This window comes from Arachis ipaensis, chromosome B2 (assembly GCF_059453495.1).
Source record: "Arachis ipaensis isolate K30076 ecotype BB chromosome B2, ASM5945349v1, whole genome shotgun sequence".
Lineage (NCBI taxonomy): Eukaryota > Viridiplantae > Streptophyta > Magnoliopsida > Fabales > Fabaceae > Arachis > Arachis ipaensis.
The window spans coordinates 6717679-6745167 of NC_142437.1; the positions used below are offsets into that span (position 1 = coordinate 6717679).

The 27489-nt window shown below is 30.6% G+C and overlaps 3 protein-coding genes and 1 pseudogene across 3 annotated transcripts; 1 reads left to right on the forward strand and 3 right to left on the reverse strand.

Moving 5' to 3' along the window:
• Positions 1–1025: 1025 nt before the first annotated feature.
• On the reverse strand, positions 1026–7333 carry LOC107626704 (uncharacterized). The gene is made up of 6 exons (XM_016329602.2): positions 6473–7333; positions 6138–6284; positions 5824–5969; positions 5105–5124; positions 2165–2322; positions 1026–1037 (listed from the first exon to the last, which is right to left on the reverse strand). The coding sequence occupies exons 1-6, from the start codon at positions 7331–7333 to the stop codon at positions 1026–1028; spliced, it is 1344 nt and encodes a 447-aa protein (XP_016185088.2).
• Positions 7334–9179: 1846 nt separating this feature from the next.
• On the forward strand, positions 9180–12373 carry LOC107624465 (protein CURVATURE THYLAKOID 1B, chloroplastic). The gene is made up of 6 exons (XM_088505112.1): positions 9180–9593; positions 10012–10115; positions 10343–10429; positions 10565–10627; positions 11267–11304; positions 12032–12373. Exons 1-6 carry the CDS (start codon positions 9428–9430, stop codon positions 12087–12089), a joined length of 516 nt encoding a protein of 171 aa, XP_088361238.1. The 5' UTR covers positions 9180–9427; the 3' UTR covers positions 12090–12373.
• A 4944-nt stretch (positions 12374–17317) lies between these two features.
• LOC107624476 (isoflavone 3'-O-methyltransferase 4) lies at positions 17318–21758 on the reverse strand. Its single transcript, XM_021115297.2, has 5 exons — positions 21343–21758; positions 20182–20347; positions 18791–19101; positions 18437–18501; positions 17318–17735 (listed from the first exon to the last, which is right to left on the reverse strand). Exons 1-5 carry the CDS (start codon positions 21662–21664, stop codon positions 17439–17441), a joined length of 1161 nt encoding a protein of 386 aa, XP_020970956.1. The 5' UTR covers positions 21665–21758; the 3' UTR covers positions 17318–17438.
• Positions 21759–24044: 2286 nt separating this feature from the next.
• LOC148572929 (putative protein phosphatase 2C 76 pseudogene) lies at positions 24045–24725 on the reverse strand (annotated as a pseudogene).
• Between the last annotated feature and the right edge of the window lie 2764 nt (positions 24726–27489).

Consider the following 27489-nt stretch of genomic DNA (forward strand, 5'->3'; position numbering starts at 1 on the left):
ACTATTGCCTAATTTTACTTACTTAATTATTTCCTATTTTAACTTTTATTATAAGTGAAAACTATTTGATTAATTTAGATAATAATATAAAATATATTATTATTATTATTATTATTATTGTAATAAATTTTTATTTGCTTTTAATATTTTATTACATGCTATTAAATATTTAACTCATTACAAAAAAATTTAATTCAATTTTTTATATATATTTCATGACTAACGTAATAAATTTATTTATTTTTAATATTTTATTAATAATCATGAATATATAAAAGCTTTAAATTAATATTTTTATAATGACTTAAAATATTTTATGTTATGTGATAAAATATTAAAACAAATAAAATTTATTACACTAATAACAAATATATATATATATATTTTAAATTATATAATATTATTGTTATTTAAATAAACCAGATAACTATTACAACTTACATATATAATTATAATGGTTATTAATAGGTATTTTTAGAAAAATAAATTGAAGTGGATGTTATTTTAATCCTTGAGAAAAAGAGAATATATATTTTCTAAATAGATAAAAGGGAGTATTATTTAGAAAGAGAAAAGAGATACAATTTATTTTAATATATTATTTTTTTTCTTTTTTTGTTATATTTACTTTTATATTTTAAAATTTTGCATATATACCACTATGATAAGAGATAGTGCACTACATGTAGCACATGAAGATGAGTTGATTTGGGAAGAGGTTAAATCACACGGGAAAAAAACAATTGTATGTAGAGTGGGGACCTTTAAAAATGTATTTTTTGTTTTCTTTCTTCGGACAATGTATATGTTCGATGTAATGTTAGGAACACAAAAAAAAGTCAAAACTTATTTTATTTTGTTTTTATAAATTATTGCAATAATTAATGAATGATAATTAAAGTAGGTTCTAGTTGTTTTTGGTTTTTTATTTTGGTTCCCAAATATTTTTGACATATGTTAAGATTTTTCCTAGTAAAGAGTTAGAAATTATTATTGTACTTAAATTTTTATTTATTTATATGGAATTATGATTGTTCCTACCAGTTCATAAACGAGAAAAAAACATCACTATTGTCAAACAAGCAATTCAATCAAAGAATAATTATATATCAAAATAGAATTTTTGCAACTTTTTTAATGCTTGCCGTCAATAAATATTTTCACTATGGTTAAAAAAAGCATCATAGATTTTAGCATCGGCGGTTGACAGTGATAGTTTTGGACCACCGTTGGTAAAAAGTGTTGCTAATTTTGTGACGATTTTTGAAGTATAAAATCGTCAATAAGTTGTAACACTTGTTAAAGTGTTTTTTATGTTGTATTTCGCGACGTTTTGAAACTATTATTAAATACTAAATCCTATGACAGTTTTTTTTCATATATTGCGTGGCTATTGTAAGCCGTCATGAAATTTTTAGCGACGATTTAAAACCGTCACTAAGTTATAAATTTCTAGGACAACTTTTTAATGACAGGTTTTCATTTGAAACCATCACTAAATTACTAATTCTTGTGACAACTTTTTTCCTGTATTTAGTGACTGTTTTAAACTGTCATAATCTCCCCAACATCAAAGCTTTCTTTTATTAATTATTACAAAAAATATTTCTATTATAAATAATAATTTATATATCTATCAACAAAATAATAATTTATCTACATTATCAAAAGTTGAATTCTCCAAAAATGGCATTGTATTTCAAACAAATCCAAACCCAATCCCACAAATTTTACAAAATGGCAACAATGTATTTCAAAAGTTGAATTCTACAAGTTTTACATAGTCATAATCCATAAGATGTATATTAAAAAAATCCCAACTTAATGCCAAGTTTTGTATATTATGGGAAAATTATTAAAATTACTTGGAATGAGCCCTAAAACACCAAGAGACCATCAAATTCTCCAATTGGCTGACTACTTCCATTCCATTCTGTAAGAACTTATTTCTTACTATGATAAAAGAAAAATACATCCTTTACCCTAAGATGCATATTCTTTTTAACTTCTTGCTCATTTAAAGAGAAAATAAAAGAGAAGTGAATTACTTTAGTTGGCATTGTAATATTCTAAGTATGTACAAATTAAGAAAAAATAATATATCTACAACAATAACAGACCATGTGGTGTTCCACCTTTTTCTAGAAATAGCAACCACATTTACCTCTTCATCATTAAGAAAATCAACATCTGATAGGCTATGACTATGAACTTCATTTTGAATAGATGAACTTTGAGCTATATGCTCTTGTTGACTCGTGCCTTTAAAGGATGTTGACCTAGAATGACTTGGAAGATATTTTTTTTCTCGAGCCAATATTACTTCAAAGTAAAAGAATTAGAAACTTAATGAAAGAGGCAATAACTACAATAGATCGAGTATGCTAAAAGAGAAGATAGTTACCATTTTCATCATTTAAGGGATGAACATTTTTTCTAGCATATACAATATTTGGTTCAACATGTTCATCTTCTTCCTCTTCGAATTGTACAAGCCTTCTACTTTTAATACCTACAATAATATAAAAAAATAAGAGAAAATGATATTAGGGGATGACACTTTAAGAATTGGATAAAATTGAAAATTGAGATATGAGCATTTTCTCTTACATTAGGGGATGACACTAATCTAGCATTTTCAGCATCTTTGAGGGATTTTTTAGGACTTTGATACTTTTTTATTAGACTTCTTCTCTTCATACTTGTAAGAACATAAGACAAATAAGAGAAAACCATATTACTTAAAACAAAGAATAACAATCATGTATAGGTTCAAACTTTATTAGTCTTCTTTTCTTCAATGTGTTTTACAAAAGCATATTCTCATTCTGTCCACGTCGTTTTGGGAAAAAAATTGCTAATTTGTCCTGTAATAATATTATTTGGATTGAATCCTAATTACCAAATTTATATATCCTACGTATGTAACTTACAATTATTTACTCACAGCAATAACCAAATTAATACACAATCCTAATATACCATGATATCTATTCTTACGCATACTCACACACAAGTTCTTATATGTATGATTGAGTGTGTTTTGAAGGTAGAGAAAAGCCTTTAAAGTCATCCACAAGCAGTTAGAGTAATTCTTACTCGCTAATATGGAATTCATGTCGATAATTCTAGTTTGGCTATGAATTTTAACCCCACAATGCAAAGGATTTAATCCTATTGGTTCTGGTCTGCTACTATGAGTAGATTTTTAGCTAAATTAGTCAGTCCTATACACTTTTTTTTCTTCATTCCCATTAATTGTGTTTGGTTGAAAAAGGTAAGGCATGACAATGAGAAATGGCCCCCCAAAATGAAAAATAATAATAGAAACAAAAAAAATGGTTGATTTATAATACTTTAACCATATTCAGATGTAGCTAAAGTATAGTCCATTATTACATGAATTAATGCATATGTTCCTAAACTTCATCTTAAAAGGTGTTGCCTAAGAATGTTTAGTATTAAACAAGACTTTAACAGAAAATGAATTGCATTCATAAACACCAATACAAAAAACCAAGAAAGAAGAGAATGCGAGTAAATTAAATACATTAAATTAAAATCAATTGAAAAAAATAAAGTCACTTTAGAAAGAACAGCAAAAAAGAATTTATATAAAATTATAAGATAATACGTCAAAGAAGAGAAATCCTCTAAACTTAAAAGGAGGAATAAAGCGAAGAAATTATTACAATGAAGTTTACAAATACTACTATAACAATTAATTAGCAATGCATAACAGCTTTAATACCATCTCCTACACTAAAAAGTTCATCGTATTACTCATGTGCCAAATTGCTTTGGACCAACTAAAAGTAATTACAGAAATCAAATTAAAATTGAAGATATCATTTCCTCACTCACTGAAAACTAATAGGCTAATAGCCCCTTTCTAATTCAAGTTGTAAACCCCGAAAAATTAGCGAATAATTAATCAATAAATTAATTTTAAATAAAAAAATTAGAAATATAAATTTTATAGTAAAATAAGATAGAGCTAAGTAAAATAAGAAATTTGACACTAATTTCAAAGAATTCGGCCCAAAATTGGGCCGAACGGACCAAATCGGTCAAACCGGGCCTATGGGCCCAACCAATCCACTCATTTAAGTGAGCTTCAGCTCACTTATCCCTCCTATGCATGCAAAGAACGCTGAATTGTAAGCCTTAGAACTTGGTGGAAGTTGAGTGCTTGCGCTTTGGTGATTTGGGCTTGAGGGGCTATGTTGGTTTTGGTGATTTTGCCTTGGACAATCTGTGAAAATTGGCCAAAGTATGATTTAGGTTTCACGTATTTAATATATAATGTTCTGCGAAAACTTAGGCTAGATGACCATAGATTTGGCTGGAACGTATGAGTATACTTAAATGCTTAGTAACCTCGGTAAGAACTGTGATATGAATTTGGTGCTTGTTGGATGAACTATGAATGATGAATTGAGGATGCTATCTGTATGCATGTATGTGTTGAATAGGTGAAATGATATCCTATTGATGTATTGAAAGGTTGAGGTATGATGTTGATAAGTTGAGAAATGGTATGATTGTGAAGATTGTTGTGATATTGATGAAGATATGTTGTATTGATGATTACAAGCATGATGAGTTGAGTTGGAGCGTGGAGGTTTTGAGGTTTGTGTAAAAAAAAGTTAGCTTTTGGCCAAACTTTGGTGAGACATAACTCGGCTTCCGGACCCTCTAATCATTTCAAATTGGTTTTATATAAAAATTGGGTCCGTGAAGTTTACGCCGTTCGAAAAACGGAAGAAAAATTATTTTAAACGAAGAAGTTATGTGCATCGGAAGTTGGGGTTAAAAAGTTGGAATTCTGCAGCTTTTCAAACTTATGCAAATTTTTGAAAAAACGTACGCTCACGCGTACGGGTGACCTGGCAATTGCGTACGCGTTTAGCTGCTCGCGACGTGACCAATCCTTTTGGGTTGGGGTTCTCACGTACGCGAGCAAGGAGCTTGCATACGCGAGTAATAACTTTTTCATGCCCACGCGTACCCGTGGCTCACGCGTACGCGTGATCTGGGATTTGCGTACGCGAGCCTGGGTTTTGAACCGATTAACCCAAAGTTGCAGCAAGGACACTCTTACCACCAAGCTGGCAATGCTTGCTACCAATATATATACAAATTATAGTACATGTAGCAATCTTTTATTTTACTTATATTCAATTTATTTTAATTTTAAAGTCACTCATTTTTAAATCAATTATATTTTATTTAACTATAAATTTTATTAAATATATATAAATTAAAAAGATAAACAAAAAAATTTATTAATCACAATTTATTTTTTCTTTTCATGATTATATGATATCTATTAATATTATTTTTTCAATAAATACTTATAGTATATAATAACAGGTAAAGACTCACATGCAGTTGTCTTTATATGAAGTTGATAGTTGAAAATCGTTAGATGATATTTAGTCAAACTTGATCTAACTGTTTTTAAATATCAACTTCACATGAAAACAATTGTATGTGAGTTTTCACCTATAATAATATAATAATACAATAAATATAAACTAATTAATAAAGTATTAAAATTTAAAAATGATAATTATTTTTATAAAAACAAAATAAAAGTACTTATAATACAGAAAAAATAATTAAAATTTATATAATTATTTAATTATACCGAATTAACCGGTTCTACCAGTGATCCACCGGTTAAACCAGTAATTCAATGACCAATAACCTGACCGGTTTGATCACCGATTCAGCTCTGACAACTATGGTAATTCTTCTGCCAAATACACGTAGAAATGTCCCATAAGTCCAGTATTATATTTGTTTTCATGTATGAACTCAACAGTTAATATTTCGCCATCCTGAATCTTGATAGAGCCTGGTTTTGGATAACAACCAGACATTCCAACAACATAGCCTTTTTCATTTCCTGGCTCTTCTCCTGTGCCGTATGTTGGTTTAACCGCACATAATACCTTTCCATTCTGAAGAAAAGCAAAAAAATAAGGACAAAGATATTTTAAAATATTTTACTTCTTAAGAAGATGAAAAATTAAGAAATAATATTACTTAATAAACAAATATAGAATGGTCAGCTAACAAAATAATTTATACGTAGTTGTAAAGACTATATATGAAAAATTGATAATTACCTCCACATATAAAGTTGCATTAACGATTCCTGGATGCACGTGAGCTGTAGAGTAGATTAGATTACCACCCTTTTTCATTGGGATCTTTGTCCTTTTAATATGATAATGTCCAATATCAGTATTTTGCGGAGTGATAGAATACTCTACCTGCAACAAATTAAAAAGTTTTTATCGATCATTTACTATATAACTAAAAAAGAGATTAATACTCACTTCATTTCATAAAAAATATTTTTTGCATAATCTAATTACCTATGATAAATTATGTCACCATGTGAAATACATGAATCATGCATTTTAGCATTCAATTGAAATGAAATATACTTGTCACTTACCATACAATTATGAATTGGTTCGGAGCCATTATATGTCACTTGATCAGTAACATCAAGTATGTAAAACTTAATAGGTACTTGGTATTGATCCCAATCAACCCATGTTACTGTATATTTAAGGGAAGCTTTTCTCTCTTGTCTGTTATTATATCCTTTTTGTAATTTGCATTGAGAAGTCTTTTCACAACAAAAAATTCCTCCTTTATAATCACTAGACATTAGTTTCCCATCAATACCGGTTTTGCTTATAAAGTCTTCACTTTTGACATTATAATGGTCACATCTGCATTCAGTGCAACCTTTTTTGTCTTCTGTACCACGTGTGTCAATAACCATGATATTGAATAACCATTTCTCTTCATTATACTCCTTTGGGACATTCTCAGGGTGCGTACCTACTTCTATTCTAAATGGATCTGGTAGTTCTAAGCTAGTTTTTCGTGCATCAACTCCAAGCCCCCAGGAATATGAATTAACACTACCCTGGCATACTCCATCGTTTCTTCTAAAATACTTACCGTATATGGGCTGACTTTGATTAGCTTGACGTGACATGGTGACATTTTCAAAATATCTTAAAACAAAATAATGGTGCAGGTAAGCTTCATATAATGGCAAAGAATTCCGATGTTCATCAACTAACTCGGCTTGAAAATTCTTGATTCCGATGTGTCCTCTTGGAAACTCAATATCGAATAAATCTGTTACCGTAACCTTTCCTGGTTCCAACACAAATTGTTCACTATAAAAAGTTGCCGTCTTGATATGATTTGAATTCTCATATTGTTGTGCGAATATGATGTTTAATTGCAACAGTATGATTGTTAATGCTAGTAATAACATTTCAGGTATAAACTTCATATTTTCTTGCAAATCGTCATGTTTATATGATCATCAATCATATGTTTATATGTTAATCTATGGAAATATCAATCATATGTTTATAAATTAGGCAAACATGTTAAGGAAGACAAATAGAATACTAAGCCATATGAAACTTGAATAAGATATATGAAGTTGAAATTCACATAACATGACAAAAAGATAAGTACCATGTTGGAGATTCAATCTTTGATGTTTGAAAAAACAGTGGAAGGTGAATTTATAGTGATATGAAAATTTTGTCTGCTGCTTTTATAGCAAAACTTAATGCCAATTTTGGTGAATTCTTAGTGTTAGTTATGCCTATTTTTGGTGGGCTTTTTAACTATGTGTGCCAATTGTTAAGAAATTTTGTTTGTTATTAGTTTCCAATCAATTAATGTAACAATATTTTTTTATTTTTTTAGTATACATTAACTAACAACTTAATTCCAATCCAACTATGAATTCATCTTAGTTGCAAAATTGTTTAGATGATAAGATATGTTGTTATATTATGTCAAATTTGTTTTTTAACCTTATTCACTTCCTATATGGCTTGTTGATATTTTGGCCCAAAAAAAAGTCCACATGAAATTTAACTAAAATTTTAGTAAATACAAAACAATCGACAAAACCATAATATGAAATTTAACTTTTTTTTTATCTGTGATAAAATAAAATTTCTTAAGTTACAAATAAATTTAATAAAATTTTTATATATTTTGTGTGGAGCTTTGTGGAATACAATTTTCTGTAAGGAAGGAAGCATCTAAAAAAGCTTCTTTTTTTTTTATATAGTGTAAAGTGAAAATTAGGTCTCTAAAAATTTTGATTTCGGACTAATTAGTTCCTGAAAATATATCAATTCGGTCATCCGCGATAGCAAACGAGGGACACGTTATGTCCTTCTATCAGTTCATCACGTAAAACTTAATGATAGTGCTTATATGTATCATTAACTACTGTGGCGTATTTATTTATGAAAGATTGTTATGTAGATAATAATTTTAGAACAAAACTTCACCTATTATAGTATGATTCGTGATAAATAGATAATAGTTCATAAATGTTATATGAAAACTTAAAAGATAAAGAATGTTTCATTGTCCAAAACTACATCATTTTTATACTCATGTGGCAGCAATAGAACACGCACCAAATACATGAATAACTCCGTTTTATTCGCCCTATCCATTAACAGAAAGACATATATGTCCACTGTTTATTATTGTGGAGAATTTAATTGATACTTTTTTTTCTTTCTTCAACAACTAATTATTAGTCTTAGGTCGAAATTTTTAAGGTTACTCTTTTATATATTAAGAGACATATGATTTGTCACTTGAACTAAAGCCTCAATTGCACCAGTAGACTTGTTAAAAAAATCTAAAGTTTTTGTTCCATGGATTGGATGGACTTCATATATAAATGAAAATTTAAAAGGCGTACCCAATATGAAAGGTATAAATAACCCAATTAATTGAATGAGATATGTTAAGAACTTCGGATATCACCTAATTCCTTATTGGGCCATAAGATTTCCATCAATGCCCATCCAAACATCCTTGCCGCCCTATCATTTGGTGGTTGCTGGCCCAGGATAATAATAATAATAATAATAATAATAACAATAATAATAATAATAATAATAATAAAAACTGAACCCTAATTACAAAAAATTAAGGTTTGCAATTAGAACATGTTTGATCCTTTCAGTATTTTTAGGGTTTCAAAAAGGCCCAACCATGAAACTCCTATCCATTAGAAATACCATTAAAGCCCTATCTTGCTGCCACGTCAGCACACTATTATCTTCATGAAAGCAAATGAATGGTTCAGCTTCAGCTTCATATTGTGGGAAAAGCATCTCCACATTCATTTCACAAATTATCAAACACTAAATTTTAGACCAACCAAGAAAAATTTAGAAACATAGAAAAATATACCAATATCTTATTATTAAGTCATTATTCCCTAATAGTAGTAGTTGTAGTAGTGGACTCATAATTGTTTTTGTTCATATCACGGTAAAATTATTATAGTCTAAGAACAAATAAAAAAAAAAGGTTTCACTGGGAAATTGCAACAACAATGGCATCAACCTCTTCCTCAACTCTTACAATATCATCTTCTTCCACCATTTTTGATGGCAAAGCTCTAAGGAATTCAGCAACTTCACCACAATGTGTGAGCCTTCCAACTCTCCCTCCTCCAACTTTGCAAGCTCAAATTCGCCAATGGAAGCCCAATGCTTATTGTAAGTTAATCACTAATTAAAAATGTTACAAATATATAGAATTGTAACATGTATATGTTGATTAAGTTTCGAGTATGGTTTGTAAAGTTCCACATCGGTTAAATTTGGATTAAATAAATAATGTCTATATAAGATATGGTTTAGTAGTTAGTTTATTAGTCTGTTAAAATAAGTGTCAGGAGTTTGGATCCCAATTTTTGCATACAAACAATTCATTAGCCAATGAAAAACTTTTAAATGGAGTTTTTGCGACGAATTAGTTTTTGAGCTGTCCAGTTACTGTGAAATGCTAAAAGATGGGGTGTTTAACATGTTATATTTTTTCATTTAATCTATTAATTCGAATAATTTCGATTTTTCTTTTTATTTGCATAGGAGAATTTATGGTAATGTTGTCAAATTGATGATGAATTTTTAGGCCGCAAGATTGCTAGGAATGTTATGGCAATGGCCACAGGAGAGGCACCATCAGAAATTGCCACTACTGAAACTCCAGAAATTGTTAAGACTGTTCAAGAAGCTGTAAGAATATTTGGTTCCTATTTTTTGTTTTTTCAAATAAATACATAAACTAACTTTAGGGTAATTTTATTGTTTATAGATTTTGTTTTGAGATTAATCTCTTGAGTGTGACACTATTAACAAATATTTAATTCTTTTAAGTAATTTATCTAAGATGGTAAAGGTGATTATTTATTTATTTATCATTTATTATTTAATAATGATTTTTGTTGCATAAATATATATAGTGGGATAAAGTTGAAGACAAGTATGCAGTGAGTTCACTAGGGGTAGCTGCTTTGATTGCATTGGTTGGCTCCACTGGTTTGGTCTCAGTAAGTTATTTAAATAATTCAATTTGAATTTATTTGTTTATTTTCATTTCATTATTCACAAATAATCATAATATTTATTTGTTATTATTTAATTGACAATTTTTTTTTCTAAGTAATGATTATTATTTGTGTCAGGCAATTGATAAGCTTCCTTTGATCCCTGGGATTTTAGAGGTTGTAGGCATTGGTTACACTGGGGTAAGTCAAATACACTCTTTTTATTTTTATTTTTTAAATTTCTTTTTTAGTACATAGTAAAAAGTTTACTTGGTTGATGAGATTAGTTACACAAGAAATACTTGTTTAATGTGTATTATAACATCGAAAAATAAGTAATTATAAATATTCTTAAAATATGTATTAAATATATTATAAGATCATATAAATATTTCTTTCTGTTATTTCAGTTAACAAATCAAATAAAAATATAGACTCTAGTTACTTTATAATATATTTTTACCCTTGGTTTGTGTCATTCCATCTTTTTAACACTTTCTTGGGTGCAAATTAAAGTTACTAACAAATCAAGTATGTAATTTAGTTCAATTAATCAGGATGAGGCATAACTCAACAACCAAACCAAGAGGGAAAAAAAAAAAAGAAAACATCCTAAGATACTTTTTAGAGTGAAAATCACAAAAGACAGAAACAGAGTATATATATATATATATATATATATATATATATATATATATATATATATATATATATATATATATATATATAAGAGGGAATTAAACAATTGGAAATTAATAAGAATTGTTAAATGGAATAATAACTTTGGATTCACTAATTTGGAAAACCTGTTATTCATATCCTCTATTTCTTTCTTGGCAGTTGTTTGTTTACAAGAATCTAGTATTCAAGCCAGATAGGTAAGCTTGATTCTTCTTTTCTTGATTAATATATTACACTTTGTTGCATGGATTAACTTAAAGTGAAATGTGCGAATACTAAACTTTGAAAATTTGCAATTCAACACTTTGAAGTTGTTAAATAATGCAAAAAGACTTGTTAACCTTTTCTTTTTCCTCCCAAATTATTCTTGATGTGTTTTATTTACAAAACAAGGGTAATTTTGGAAGAGAAGTTGATAGGTAGCCTTTGAATAAAGTATGTTTTTGTCTTTAATATTTGTTAAAAAATTTTAAATTTTTTTAATATTTAATTTATTTTAATTTTATTTTTAATGTTTAAAATAAGTTTAAATTTTCATACATCTAAATTTAGCATTTCAATACTTTGAAAATAATTTGTCCTTATTACTTTCTTCTTTTCTGAGTTCTGACCCATCATTATCACTACTCTTTGAGAAAATATATTTTGTATATTTTAAAAGTTTAGAATATGTGACTATTTATAGGAAATTATTTTTATTAAATGATAATTTAATTAAACATATCAAATTATTTAATAATTTTTACTTATTATTTTCATATAAAGACAATTTTACATATAGGTCATCTTAAGAATATAAAATCTGAACTAGGATTAATTGTATTATTTTTCTTGATATAATGATTTTTTTTAAGGGGGGAAAAAACTTTGCAATGAATAAAAGTTGTATGTGTTTTAAACATGTTTGTTGGACTAATTAAACAGGGAGGCATTGGTGAGGAAAATAAAAGAAACATATGAAGAAATAACTGGAAGCAACTAAAATGTGATGATGAGTTTATTGTTGAGATGCTGTTGACTTTGGAAGACTTCAATAATCTTTGCAACACATTGTTGAAGATGTCAGCATGATTCTTCTTTTTGAGGCCAAAAGCTTCTGACCAATAAATACATTATCCTATATATGGAATGTAATATGTCCAGAAAAAAAAAATTGAGTGTAACTTTTTATAAATATTAATCCACCGTCTGAGACAATCTCATTAATCTCCTCAAGTATATATAGTAGTACGTCTCCAAATAACATGATCGGTTTGATTAACTAAAGTTTTTCACTATCAACTGAGTTAATTGTGTTTAAGTTCCACTTTTTTCCATTCACTTAATACCTTTTTTTTTTTATTTTGATTCAGTGGAATAGGTTTTGGTTAATGCATCGCTAAATGATTCCTTTAGGCTTTTGAAAATCTCAGTATCACTCTTATTGTGAAAGCAATAAACAAATAACAACAAACTCTTGTCTTACTAAGTGGGATCGGTTATATGGGTCAAACGACGTTATTGAGTTCTATTATATATCATATTTTTAAAGAGATCGGTTACATATAGATCTCGTTTTATCACCTCATAGATGATCTTTCTATGTCTTCCTCTACCTTTCACTCCTTATCCATTTTCCATCTCATCCACCTTTCTAATTGGGTGCTCTACTGTCGATCTTATTCTCACATGTCCAAATCACCTGAGATGCGATTCTACTATCTTTTCCACAATAGGTGCTACTCCAACTCTCTCTCTTATATCTTCGTTCCTTATTCTATCCAATCGCGTATGACTACTCATCTATCTCAACATCTTCATCTCTGTCACACTTAACTTATTTTCGTGCTTCCTTTTGACCGCTCAACACTCTATACCATAAAGCATAGTCAATCTGATAGTAGTGTGATAGAATTTACCTTCAAATTTTAAAGGCACTTTTTCGTCGCATATAAAACCAGACGCACTCCGCCATTTTGACCAACCTACTTGGATCCTATTATTTACATCATGTTCAATCTCTCCATTATCCTGTATGATGCACTCAAGATACTTAAAACTTTTAATTTTTTGTATGATGTTTTCTCTAATCTTTACCTCTATATTAGGGTTTTCCCTTCGGCAACCAAACTTACATTCCATATATTCCGTCTTGCTACGACTCATGCGCACACCATACACTTCTAGAACTTCTCTCCATAAATCCAACTTTTTATTTAAGTCTTTCCTTGACTCTCCTATAAAGACGATATCATCAGTAAAAAGCATGCACCATGGCACAGGCTCTTAGATATGCTTTGTGAGTACTTCCAAGACTAATGTGAAAAGGTATGAACTTAAGGATGATCCCTGGTGTAATCCTATACCAATAGAAAATTTCTCTGTTACACCACCTTGAGTCTTCACACTAGTTGTAGCCCCGCCATACATATCTTTAATTGCACGAATATGTGCGATCATTACTCTCTTCCTTTCCAAAACCTTCCATAAGACCTCCCTTGTCACTCTATCGTACGCTTTTTCCAAATTAATAAACACCATATATAGATTCCTTTTATTACTACTATACCTCTCCATCATTCTTTTTAACAGGTATGTAATTTCAGTAGTGGATCTGCCTATAGCATAAAACTAAATTGGTTCTCTGTTACTTGTGTCTTTTATCTCAACCTCCATTCTATCACCATTTCTCATAACTTTATGATATGGCTCATGATTTTGATCCCTCTATAATTTTCGCAACTCTGTATTTTTCCTTATTCTTGTAGATAGGTACCAAGGTGCTCTTTCTCTACTCATATGACATCTTCTTTGACATTAAAATCTCATTAAAAAGCTTGGTTAACCAACTGATACCCTTCTCTCCAAGACCCTTCCAAATTTCAATCAGAATATTATCGGATCCTACTGTCCTATCATTTTTCATCCGCTTTAGAGCCTCTTTTACCTCGAAGTCTCGAATCCTTCGATAGTAGTCGAAGTTTTGATCTTCTTCCCTCGTGCATAATCGACCAAGACTCGGAAGAGTCTTCTGTGCTTCATTAAATAATTCGTAGAAGTAGCTCGATCTTCCACCTTTTATTAATCTTTTCATCTTGAGCGAAAAGCTCTCCGTTTTTATCCTTTATGCACTTAACCTGATCCAAGTCTCTCGTTCTTCTTTCACGATTCGTTGCGATTCTATATATACCTTTTTCTCCTTTCTTCGTGCCTAAAAACTGGTAGACGCCCTCATATACTCTTGTTCTTTCTTCACTTGCAGCCACTTTTTTCTATTTCTTAACAGCCTTATATCTTTCTCAATTATTTGTATTACGGCCCAAAGACCACTCTTTAAAACACACCTTTTTACCTTTATCTTTTTTTGTACACTCGCATTCCACCATCAGGACTCCTTATCTCTTGGTCCTATCCCTCTAGATTCACCAAAACTTTCTTTTTCTATTCTTTTAATAACTTCTGCCATCTCCCTCCACATCTCTTCCGCACTTCCATCCCCTTCTAATTTTGCCTCTTTTCCTACCTGTCTTAGGAAGCTTCTTTGTTCCTCATCTTTCATCTGCCACCACCTCGTCTTTGGATTTTTCGTATGATGTCTTTTTCTCAATTTTTTTGTCAACACGAAAATTCATAACGAGCATCCTATATTGTGTTGTTAAACTCTCTCCCGTAATAATTTTACAATTAATGCAAAATTTTTGGTCGAATCTCCTCAACAAGAAGAAGTCAATTTAAGAGCTTTTCATGCCACTCATATAGGTTATAAGATGTTCGTCTCTCTTTTTAAAACATGTATTTGCGATGAGAAGGTCAAAGGTTGAAAAAATTTCTAAAATAGTTTTACCCTTGGTATTGACCACCCCGAAATTATGGCCTCTGTGAATACATTCATACCCACTCACTTCTCTTCCAACATGGCCATTTAAATCTCCTCCTAAGAAAATTTTATCTTTCAAAGGTATGTCTTGGACCAAACTCTCTAGATCCTCTCAAAACCTTATCTTGTATTGCTCGTTCGAATTCACTTACGATGCATAGGCGCTAATCATCTGAAAAGTACCTCCTTCCACCACAAATTTGATAGAGATGATCTGATCACCCACCCTCTTGACATCCACTACGTCCTTCTTTCACTGCTTATCTACGATAATACCTACCACATTCTTATTCTTCACCTTTTCTATATACCAAAGTTTGAACCCGGAGGTATCCAACTCCCTAACCTTCACGCTGACCCATTTTGTATTTTGTATGCACACGATGTTAATCTTTCTCTTTGTCATGGTATCCACCTCGTCTATGAATTTTTTTGTTAGAGTACCTATGTTCCATGTCCCAAATCTCAACCTTATGCGCTCCGACCTTTACCTTTATCTTTTTCTTTGTGAACTAGCTTATTTACCCTCGTCCATTCACAAAAACTCAAGAATTCTTACTCATTTAACACTACATACCCGGGCACCGATGCAACCGCTCTTGTTCATTTGACACTGTACGCAAGCCATACAGCGCGTTGCTTCCGGGAAATGACCTAGGTTTAGCACAATAATATCTTTGATCCATATCTTGAAGATTCGACTAAATTTTTATATTGGTTGTTGAAGGCCTAACACAATCCTCTTTCTTTATCTGGACTTGGAACCAGTTATATACCGCAAATATAGCATAGATGGAGTTTGTGAAAATAATAAAGATAAGGTTTGTTACGGTGGGTAACCGGAGATTAATGGGTTGGATGGCGTTGGTTGGCCCAAACGGATGAAGGAGGTGGCTTTCGAGTGGATCCGTTATTCGGCGTTCCTCCGTCCGACTTGTACGTGCGAGAATGGGGGGTGGTACCTGCAAAGACACTCCGATGCCTAAGTTAGCAAGAGTGTGAGCAGGTTAGAGAGTATTGGAACTTAGAGATACCTGAATGGTGTCAGTGTATTTATAGTGGTGAACCAATAACCACCGCTGAAGTAGTGCCACCTTTTTAGGTGGATAACCGTTCCCATATCTTAGGGAGGTTAAGATATGGCTCTATGAAGTAGTTAGAGAGTTTCTAGGGGCAGTTACTCATTCGAATGAGTGTTATCTGCCAGCTAACCCTCGTATCCGACTTCTTTGGAGCAGGTCGTGTTCAGTACCGACTTCTGGGGATGAAGGCTGGTACTGGGTGAGGGCCAACCCTTTGGGTTGGGCCTCTTTGCTTGGATCCTGGACCTTTATTATTGGGCCAGGGTATGAACAAGGTTAAAAGATAAGAAAGAAAGATAATGACTTTCTTATGGATAATTTAGTTATTTACATTAATTTTTTTTTTAAAGTATAACTATGATTTAATTATTTTTATTTATAAAATTATTTATTTATTGTCATATCAGTAATAAATTTTAAAAATAAAAAATGTATAAATTTTATTTTAATAAAATATTATTATATAATTTTGATATTAAAATTTTTTATTATTTCCAAAAATTCTATTTAATGTTGCCAGAGAAGGTATTTTGAGGTTTTGTTGGGTTTGCAATCCAGTAGTTGTTAGTTGTATTTTATTTGATATTTTAATGTATGTTATTATTAATTTAACTAACAATACATATATATGGACAATATATCTATAAAACAATAAAAGTATAAATACAGAAATAGATAATAACTTTGTGTTAAGATAATTTATCTAATATTTTATTTATGTACTAAAATCCTTAAAATAATATACTAATAGAGAGATATAACTTTTTATTTTATCTATATCCAAACATCTAAATTATTCAATATTTTTTATTGGTGTTTATTTCTATACATATTACAAGTATATGAAAATTCGGAAAGAGAGAGAAACTCGCTTTTTAATTTTCATATGGCGTTGTTGGTGGAGTAGGCCACACATATGGGATGCATGTGAGTTATACTGGGGTGTGGTGTTAGGCCAACTGAAATCAGACGGTGCGACAGAAGAAAGGTAAAACGGACAATTCGATTTGCAGTTTCTCACCGATTAATATTAGTCAAATCAAAAAACAAGCAACTCGGACCCTCCGAATTCATTTTCAGAAAAAAAAATGCTAATCGGACTCTCCGATTGGTTTCTTAACAAAGGAATCAGACGGTTCGAATTTTCCCTGCCATTGTTTGAAAACTTCTATCTCACACCTGTGTCTAATATCATTGTATCCCATAACTAAGCACAACTCACACACTGGTAGCATATAGAAAAAAATGAGCCGAGAGAAACTACTATGCGAGTTTTTGTTTTCAAGGAGAGCCTTTTGTATTTTATTTTATTATATACTATTTTAATCCGTACGTGAGTGTTTGTCTTTTTTTATTATATACTATATATAGGACTCTAGATACATATTTGTCTCTACTTGTAGAACTCCATAACCCAATATCCAGAGACAGAGCACACAAATTTGATGGAAGAAAATCCAGAAAGAGTGGCCAAATGAATGAAGTCACGTTTGGTTCTCTCTTTTCCTCCAATGTTTTGAGTCATCATCAATAAGTCAGCTTTGAAAGCAACCTTAGCGGCGGTTGTATTCCCCGGCAAAACCGGAACCATTATGTCTACAACAATCACTTTTCCATCTTCAGGAATGGCTTTATGGCAATTCTTCAACACCTTCAAGCAATGTTCATCACTCCAATCATGAAGTATGCACTGAAATTTTTGGTTTCAAAAATAAAGTCATGTCACATGTCCATATGTAAAATATGAGAAAAATATACAATTTTGTCTTTTCCCCTCCTTATTTTTGTATGTTATATATAAAGTAATAAGTTAGATAAAATATTATAATAGTAAAAATAAAATACTTCTTTTATTAATATAACAAATGTAATTGGTTTTAGTATTTAGCCACATGATAAAAAATACTTTAATTGCTACAAAAATATCTAATTTAATATTTTTCATATATTCCACTATAAACGATATAACATTTAAAAAAATGCAATTATATATTATGAATAATTTTTTATAGGGTAAAGTATATTTTTTGTCCCTAAAGTTTGACAAAAGTTTCAAAAATATTCTTAAGTTTTATTTTGTTTTAATTTTGTCCCAAAATTTTTCGATTTGCATCAAATATACTCTTGACGGCTAATTTTTCAAAAAATTTAAGACCAATTCAACAACAATTTCATAAGAACAAGCTCTTAACACAAATAAATCAAGTATAAGTTTCATGCATTATTGTTAGATTGGTCTTAATTTTTTGAAAATTTAGCCGTCCATAATATATTTGATGCAAATCGAAAATTTTTTGGACAAAATTAAAATAAAATATAACTTAGAGGTATTTTTAAAACTTTTGATAAACTTCAAAATAAAAATTATACTTTATCCTGTATATATATCACCTTCATGAAAATGGCATCTCCGTTAGGAACACTCTCAAACATATCTCCTCCCACATGTTTCACACCTGCAACATCATTCACAGCTTCAATTGGTAAAGGATTGTAATATATCTTTAATATATATCCTCCTTTTTTCAGTTATTATTATTTTTTGGTAACCTTTAAATTAATGTTTACATTAATCTAATGATGTAATTTAAAAAAATCCAAATCTATTGATTTAAAAAAATATAAAAAATAATAATAACAAATCTATAAAAAAACAAAATAAAAATAATATATAATCATAATTTAAATACATTTTAAATTGTATAATCAAATGAAAATGGCAATAATAATAATAATAATATATACCGGGATAGGTGAGGGCATGTTGAATTACATGAGGCAAGTCAAAGTTAATAGCATTGATATTTGGATATTTGGAAGTGATCATTTTGAGATTGATACCAAGACCACCACCAACATCAATTAGAGTGTTAATGTTGTTAAAACCTTCATAGGACTCAAGAACCCTCTTCATCACTATGGTTGTGTGGCTTATCATAGCTTTGTTGAAAACATCATTGAACCTTGGATCCACACTTGGGTACTCAAATGCATGCATCCCATTAACCCTAACAAATGGCACACCTCCTTCCAATATTGCTCCTTTCAGTTCACTCCTTTATTTCAATTCAAAAATAATTCCGTTACGTTACCAATGCAACAAAAATTCTATTAATTTTTGCCAACTTTTATTTTTAATTATGTTTAATGAAAGTGTCTTTTATAGATGTATCTAATAAAAATATCTTTTTTATGATTGTATCTAATGAAAGTGTCTTTATAGAAGTATTTTCTAGATATGTCTCCTTATATATATATTTAAAATATAATAATTAATTATTGTTCACAATAAATTGACAAATAATATATTAATGTTCTATACTTTTCCATACATTCAAAAATCATTCAACATCATTATGTCACCTAAAAATTCATACGAATTAAAAATAAATAAATAAAGTGGGAAAAGGACAAAGAAAAAACACACATCTACATCTTATTGACGACGTCAACTTAAATTTCCACTAAAGTCTTTAATATTTTATGACTATAGAGATATTCTTTCGTTTTTCTATTATGTAAAAGATTCTTGTTTGTTAGGGACTTAATATCTAATATATACTAGAATGAGTAATATATACTAATATTTATGATAAAAAAAATATTTAAAAAATAATAAAAATTAATCCAAAAAATTAAAATTATTTTATTTTATATTTATTAATTATTAATTATTTTAATTTTTATTAATTACTACTAAAATAATTTAATAATATTAAATATAATAAATATGTAATTATAAATATTACATGCATTAAATTATAAATATTAAATTAAATTAAATAATTTTGAATGATTGTGTTCCTACTTCCTACCAATACGACTATACGAGTTATGACAAAGGAATAACGTGCAATACTCTTACTCTTTGCTGAAATTGATAGTATGTACGTAAAACAAAAGATGTTTCTTTTTTTTTATATAATTTTTGAACATGATGGTATGTATATTCGTAAATTCTAGAATGATTATATTATGATAGTTATGGTGACTATTCAAATATTATTAAAATTAAATTTATATCTTTTTTAATAACATTTTTAAAAAACGTTACTTAATAATAAAAAAACGTTAGTTTAATTTTAGTCACACTTTCTAAAACACTTAAAAGTTCGTTAAGTTTTGGTAACACTGACCAGCTTTCCAAGAAAACCTTATCCAGAATCAAGCTCAAAGTGTGTCCAAAATTGACACCATCATCATCAGTCACAAAATATTTGGAAGCAGCAGCTGTAAGACTATACACAATCTTTTGAGGAGATGCAATAAGCTCATGTTCTTGATCATTTTCATCTTTGGTGACTGAATGCAGAAAACATGTGGTAATAATAAGAGCAAATAAAATATGAGTTAGGAAAAAATAAGAGGAGTGCTAGGGGCAGCAACTTTTGTGTTTTGTAATCATCAATTGGCCATCAATAGTGTTTTTAATGGTGTGAGATTAAATCTAATTGTGAGAAATCACTCACTTTTCTTTTGATGATTAAGTGCTGGCCACAAAATACAAAAGTTGCTGGCCCCTAAATTTTTCTTTTTTATAATTTGATTAATTTTTTATTAAAAAAATTAAGCACATTTAAGTTTATTGGTCACATTCATTTAACTTGAGACTAATTAAACTATGTATTTAAACTAATTAGGCTAACATATTCAACATTCTTAATACATACATAATAAAAAAATTTAAGTAATTTTTATCTTAATACAAAACAAATATAATAGATAAACACTACACCAATTCCAGTAGATAGCGGTCGTTATAAACCATTACAAATTGTTTAGTGGTGATTATTCTAACAATTTTAAAAAATTATCCCAAAATTAGTTTCTAACTTCTTAAAGAAAGATATTTGATTGCTGTTAAATTTAGTAGCAATTTAAGACCGTTACAAAATTAAAAAAAATGCCACAAAAATACTGACCGCAGTGCAGTGAAGTGAGAGTAAAATAAATAGAGTGAATACCCAACTTGGTCCCTCACAATTACTTCGAAAGGACTACGGGGCTCTTAACAAATAAAAATACTCAATTCGGCCTCTAAACTTTACTTTTATGGGACTGATTAGCTCATGTGCCAAAAAAAAAAAAACACTGATACAGGGGCTAATCAGTCCCATAAAAGTAAAACTCAGGAGTTGAGTTGTGTATTTTTTTTGTTAAAGGCCTCGTTGTCTTTCAAGATAATTGTCACGGCCGTTTAAAGTTTTTCTCAAATAAATATGTATAAATTCGTGTATATCCAAATCAACAAATCCAAAAGCTTTAAAAAGGAATACATGGCCGCTACATATATATACCTTGAGGAAGTGATGAACAAGACAACAAAGAATGACTTGCAAGGAGCCTAAGAAGGCGATCCACCATCGATGGTGCATTAGGGTTTATGCTACCAATCTGTGATGCAATGTCTTCAGATGAGAACTTTGCATGTTCACCACCTTTGGCTATTATGTCGAAGATTCCAAGCTCAAATGCAGTCTTAACAGCCATTGGAAACGCCACTAAAACCCCCAAGTCCATTGCAAAAAGCATTCCATCTTCTTCCTCTTCTTTAAGAAGATTCTTATTGGATTCAGCATCAATAACAACATTTTTATTGCTCTCTAATGATGGAGCCATAAAAATGATATATATAGCAATGGGTTATTCCTAGATATATAGAAGATGAAGATGTTCTATATATTACAATTGAATAATAATGTATGTTGGTTTTGATTCATGAATTGTGTGGTTATATATATATAATGGAGGATTTGTATCAAATAAATTTTAATTACTTGATTTATTTTTGTCTTCATTAGCAAATTTTGCTTTTATTACTAGTCAGCATAATCACATTATTAGTCAAATAAAGAAGTGATAGCATTCAAATGTCTCTTAGAAAAATCGTCATATTTCATAGTCAATCCTCGTGGCATGAAAATCAAATAATGTAGCGAAACATGACTTCAAGATTAGGTAGGGCAATTCTTTATTCACCAAATTAAACAATTTTAAAACACCAACATGTAGAAAAGCAATCTTATGCACGAGTTAATAAATAGTTAAACACACTTATTAGTTTGAGGTGTAACACCCTCACTATCAGAAGTCACACTTCCGGCAGCGCTACTCTGATAGCAAGAAGTATTACGACTACTTTACAAACTAAATATTAAAATAGAAGCCTATGACTCGACACTGTATCGCTGATTTCTTTTGAAAAACAAGAAATAAATACTTTATCTTAAGAAAAATACAAACAAGCATAGATTCATATACAAGACTCCTTACATAATAATTCAATATATTATACATATAAAACATACAATTCCTATCCCTCTTACAAACTTGTAATAACAAAGACGAGGGAAGAAAATAATCTAATTAATGCAACAGCATATAAACTAAACACAGTATAACTCTTCTTAATGCTTCTTCATCCGATTCCTGAAAAGGTAAAGCTGTAGGGGGTGAGAACCTAACCACACGGTCTCACCACGGAGTTTCAAAGTTGTCATAAGAAGATATTTAATAAGAGTTAGGGTTTAGGGTTTAGCGATTATCATTGCCTTATGAATCTTTTAAAACCAATAGAAAATTGTTCAAAACTTTTTCAAAGAAACAATGTTTAATCCTTCAGAAATCCGAAAACCTTTCCTTTCTTATAAGAAAAACTCAATCAGAAACCAACCACGCAATCAAACAACACAGTCATTAATTCAGCACCAAAGTTCACTCTCAAATGTAGCATGCCAGGACAAACACAGGCAAGACAGACAAGGAAAGCACAAGTAGGTAACAGTTACAGCAAATAGTTCAAGTAGCAGTTAAGAACAGTTTAGCAATTAGGCAAACCAAAACAAGTTCAAACCCAAGCAAAGCATACAAATGCATATGATGCATGCCTGTCCTATGGCTGATGAGGCTCATCTGTCGGTTATCCAGCCAACCCGACAAGTCTGAATTGTCCTTAAACTGTCCCCCGACGTGCATCCCCAAGAGTCTGAATTGTCCTTAGCTCAATGGGGGTAACATTCCCGGGAATTTATATAGTGCCCGGTCACACTTACGTCGTAGGGTCAACAGAGTATCGAGTTTTCAACCTGGTACACGTGGTGGCAAGCCACGGCACTTAATCCAGGGAACCTCGTATCTCAGATATTTCAAATTCATAAGCCATATAAATAATTCATTCATCATTCATCAATATCTAAGCCATTCTCAATATCATCATCATTCGTCAATCCATATCCCATTTCCAAATTCATTCAAAAATCATATTTCAAATCAATCATCATCACCCTTCTTTCCGTTAATCAACAATCTCAATCCCAAACAAAATTCTTTCTTTGATAAATAAAGTAATCTTAAACCACATGATAATGCTTAAAATTAAACCTTTTTAAAATAACTACTTCAAATGAAACTTCTAATTTTATAAAATTTCGGCAGCATCTCCTCTAAAACTCGGATTCAGCCACCCTTTTCGGGTCCCAACAAAACCATTTCTCAAACTCCTTTCAATTCAATTTCAAAATCAGACCAATTTCAATATCTCAGACCATTTTCAATTTAAACTCATTTTTCAACAAATCAAACTTATTTCTAATGTTATAATCCTTTCCAGATTTCAATTCATTTCCAACAAAGCCAACCAACATTTACTCAGACCCTTTTCAATGGTTTCAAATCCGAGTCATTCACAAATCTCAAGCCGTTTTCCAAACCCAAATTAACTCTAACATCAAATCATTTTCCAATTCTCAAATTATACTTGATAAACATTCAAATCAGATTTTCAAATTAATCTTCTACTCACTATCTCAATACCAACTCAATATTCAGAAATAGCCACAATCAAGTAAGCAATCACATTCATTCAAGGCAATTCAATTCAATTCATAAGACTCCATAATCACTAAAAATATTTATTTGCTTAAATATCAATTTATAACAACTCTTAAGAATAAAAATGAGTTCAATGAAAACGCCCCTACCTCAATTTAGTTTAAACGCATTAATTCCTCTTTCGTTCATCCCTTCTATTTGGCCCATGATCCTCACAGAGAGCAGCCTTCGATATTATAGTCCTATAATCTCTAACATTAGCAACATAGAGATGGTTATCAATCAAAACAGCGGTTCAAGCAGTAGAGCCATCATCCCAGAAAATGTCTTTTTCAGAATACAAAAATTGAGAATTAGTACCTTGGTACGTTTCACTTATAGCCAATTTGGCATCAGTAAAAATTTTGGATGCTTCATGAGATTATCAAAGAGATGCTCTTTCAAATACTCTGCAGCACGAGAACCACCATGACCATCAAATATTCCAAGTAAGCATACTGAATGACCACCAGTTTTCAATGTTTTAATATCGTGAAAATCCTCCATCGATACTTTCTTCCTCTCTGAAGCTTGAATACCCACAGCTAAGCCTTCCATCCTCACTATTCCATCCTCCTCTTGCAAACCGGCCATCATCATCTTTCTCTGGCATCATCACTGTGAATCAGCACTTCTTGACACGGAACCCGTATCCACCATCATCACTGTGAATGTCTTGAATTGGTGAGTAGGCGAATAAGAAATACTAGGGACAGCTTGCAAACTCCTCCTAGTGTTGTTTATTCTCACTAATTTGGCAAAGGTTCCAGCTTGAACAACCCAAAGACCTTACACAATTGCTGCATACCATCTAAACGACCAACCAAGAAGACAAGGGTTTTGGCGGCAGCAGAACAATAGCGGCTTCAACGGTGGTTCTCTGGCGACAACGGCGCCATTTTCCGGCAATAGAAGCACGGCTACAGCAACGGCGGTGGCAGAACAGCAACTCCAGGAATCCAACCACTGAACCAACCTTCACCAAATTCCAAACCTTGATTTTGGAAAACCCAATCTACGAATCTTCCTCATCAAACTCCGATGACATCGTGCAACTCACCGGCGTCCATGGCAGCGGCTGAGATGAAGCACGGCAGTGAGCTGCTATGTACATCGCATTTTTTCCTCTCTCCTTCGTCCCATGGCAACGACGACGGCAAGGTGCGGCGGTGGCGACGAGGCAGCAGTAGTGTGTGACGATGGTGGTGCGAGCTGGACAGCGGCGACCTCTTCTCCTCCCTCTCCATCCTCGGTTCTCTTTTCCCCTTCGTTCTCCCTCTTCTCTATTTCTGTTTCCCCCTTTTCTCCTTTCTTCCCCCTCTCCGTTTTTTTCCCTTTCTCCTTTTCTTTTCTTTTGTTTTTGCTGAAGGCTGAGGCGTAAGGGGTTAGGGGGTGGCGGTGATAAATTAGGGTTAGGATAAGGTAGTTTAGATAATTTTAATAAAATTAGAGGTACAGAGTATTAATTAAAAATTTAATTTAATCCCTCAAAATTATTTTAAAATACTAGTTAATTATAAATTTGCTAATTAACTTATAATAAGTATTTTAATTTAAAATTAGAGATAATATAATTTATTTTCTTTGTTTATAAAATTAAAGTATTAAATTCTGAAATCTCAATTATTTAAATTAAATCATATAAAATTTGTATCCTTTTATAACTGTTAAGTTGTATAATTTAAATATAGAAAATGACTCAATGATTATGAGATTAAGTAAAATTTTTAATTTAATTATCAAAACTTAATTTAATTACTTTTAATAAAATAATTTTTAAAAATAAAGTCTTTAATAAATAAATTGAAACTAACTCATAATAATATATATATATTTTTTTAAAAAAAACTGGGTCTTACATCCTATCCACCTTATAAAAATTTTCGTCCTCGAAAATTAAAAGAATACACAAGGTAATACAAAGAATCAATACTCTACTGTCTAAATGCTTTTTAAATAAGTAAGAAAATTTAGCATATTACAGGAAATATTACATGGTTTTAATACCTTTCTTTTGAATACTTTAGGAAAAAAGAAAAAAAAAATTTGGTATATATAAATTTTCAAATAGCAAATAAACCATAAGACTTAGAAATAAAGGAAAAGCATGGTGTAAAGTAGAAGTTACAAGATAGGCTCAAAAGAAAAGGGGTTACATGGTGTCAACCTTAAGGGTTTTAACATAGCTCACTATCACAACTCCCTTTGATATCACATACTTACAAGCTTCACCTTTCACATTCACGAACCGTGTCCTAAAGAACTACCGTGTTATAAGTTTCACCTTACGCTTATCTATCTCACGTTGCTCTGGTCACTTAGCTAACTTGTTGCGAGTTGTCATCTTATACGAATTGAGCTACCGAAAACTTGAATATCTTCTCAACAATACTCTTTTCCCGAAATTTAAACGTCATAACCTATGGCATTTTGAAACTTGCCAAAGTTCATCTCATTTACTAGTCATTCCCTGAAACACTAACGCTTCAATTTTTGTTTTCTTGGGACCACGTGTGACATTGAGATATGCGTCAGTATATTCAAGGAGTTACAAATCTAAGGAAAAGGTGAATAAGTGACGAGGATAAAATTCGTATAAATTCAGGAGGATGCGTAAGATTGCAACTAAGTAACGATTTACAGGAACGAGAAAATGTTCTGGAAAGAATCATTTTGCATCTAAATAGGAAATTTGAATCCAGGAACTCCATAAGAAATAAGAAAAGTAGTGATGATTTAAATTGAAATAAGTTTAAGCCAGAACAGAGGAACACTAAGTTCACAAGCGAGGAATAACTAAACTAACGACATCATTTGCAAAACTCAAAAGCATGGGAAAATCTAAGAAAGCATGATTTTCTCATTCTAAAAAGAAAAGATATGAAATAGATATCCTTCAAGAGAGGTAACAGAAGCGTAAATATTGAGTTATGTTAAAACAAATTCAAGTTAAATTCGATTTGTGCAAAACTTGAAATAATGAAAATTAATTGAGCTAAGAATATTGAAAAATCTTAAAAGATCATAATCAAACAAGAATATGTATAAAAATTTACATCAATCTTAGAGGTAGAACTAAATTCTATTCAGAAGGGAAAGTCCGAGGTAAATTAGTGAATAAAAGAATACTTGGTACATTACAAACAAATAGGTTTTGATTGCATAGGAAAGTTTTAAAGCTTCATATCAGTGAACATATGCTAAGTTTCAAAATGATTTTATTGAAATTTAAAGTAAGGCTACGGATAGAATCCAGCAAAAAAATGAACTGAATTGAAACTTCTTCAATGGAATCCAAAACAAAAACCTTAGAACGAGATTATAAAAAGTGGTATGTTGCACCAAAATAAGTTTGAAGTTTACTCAAAGGAATACAAATTTTGATAAAGAAGAATAAGCAACCAAAATGGTGTTTCACAAGAACTTGGAGAAACGTTTGAAATTATAAGTAAGCAAGGATGTACAAAAACAAGAAGACGTACCGAAAGGGAAAATCAAGTTGTAACCCTATGAAGGAATGAATTCACTTTCCCAAAATAGTTATTAGAAGTTTTAATAAGGTATTGCATCAAAAC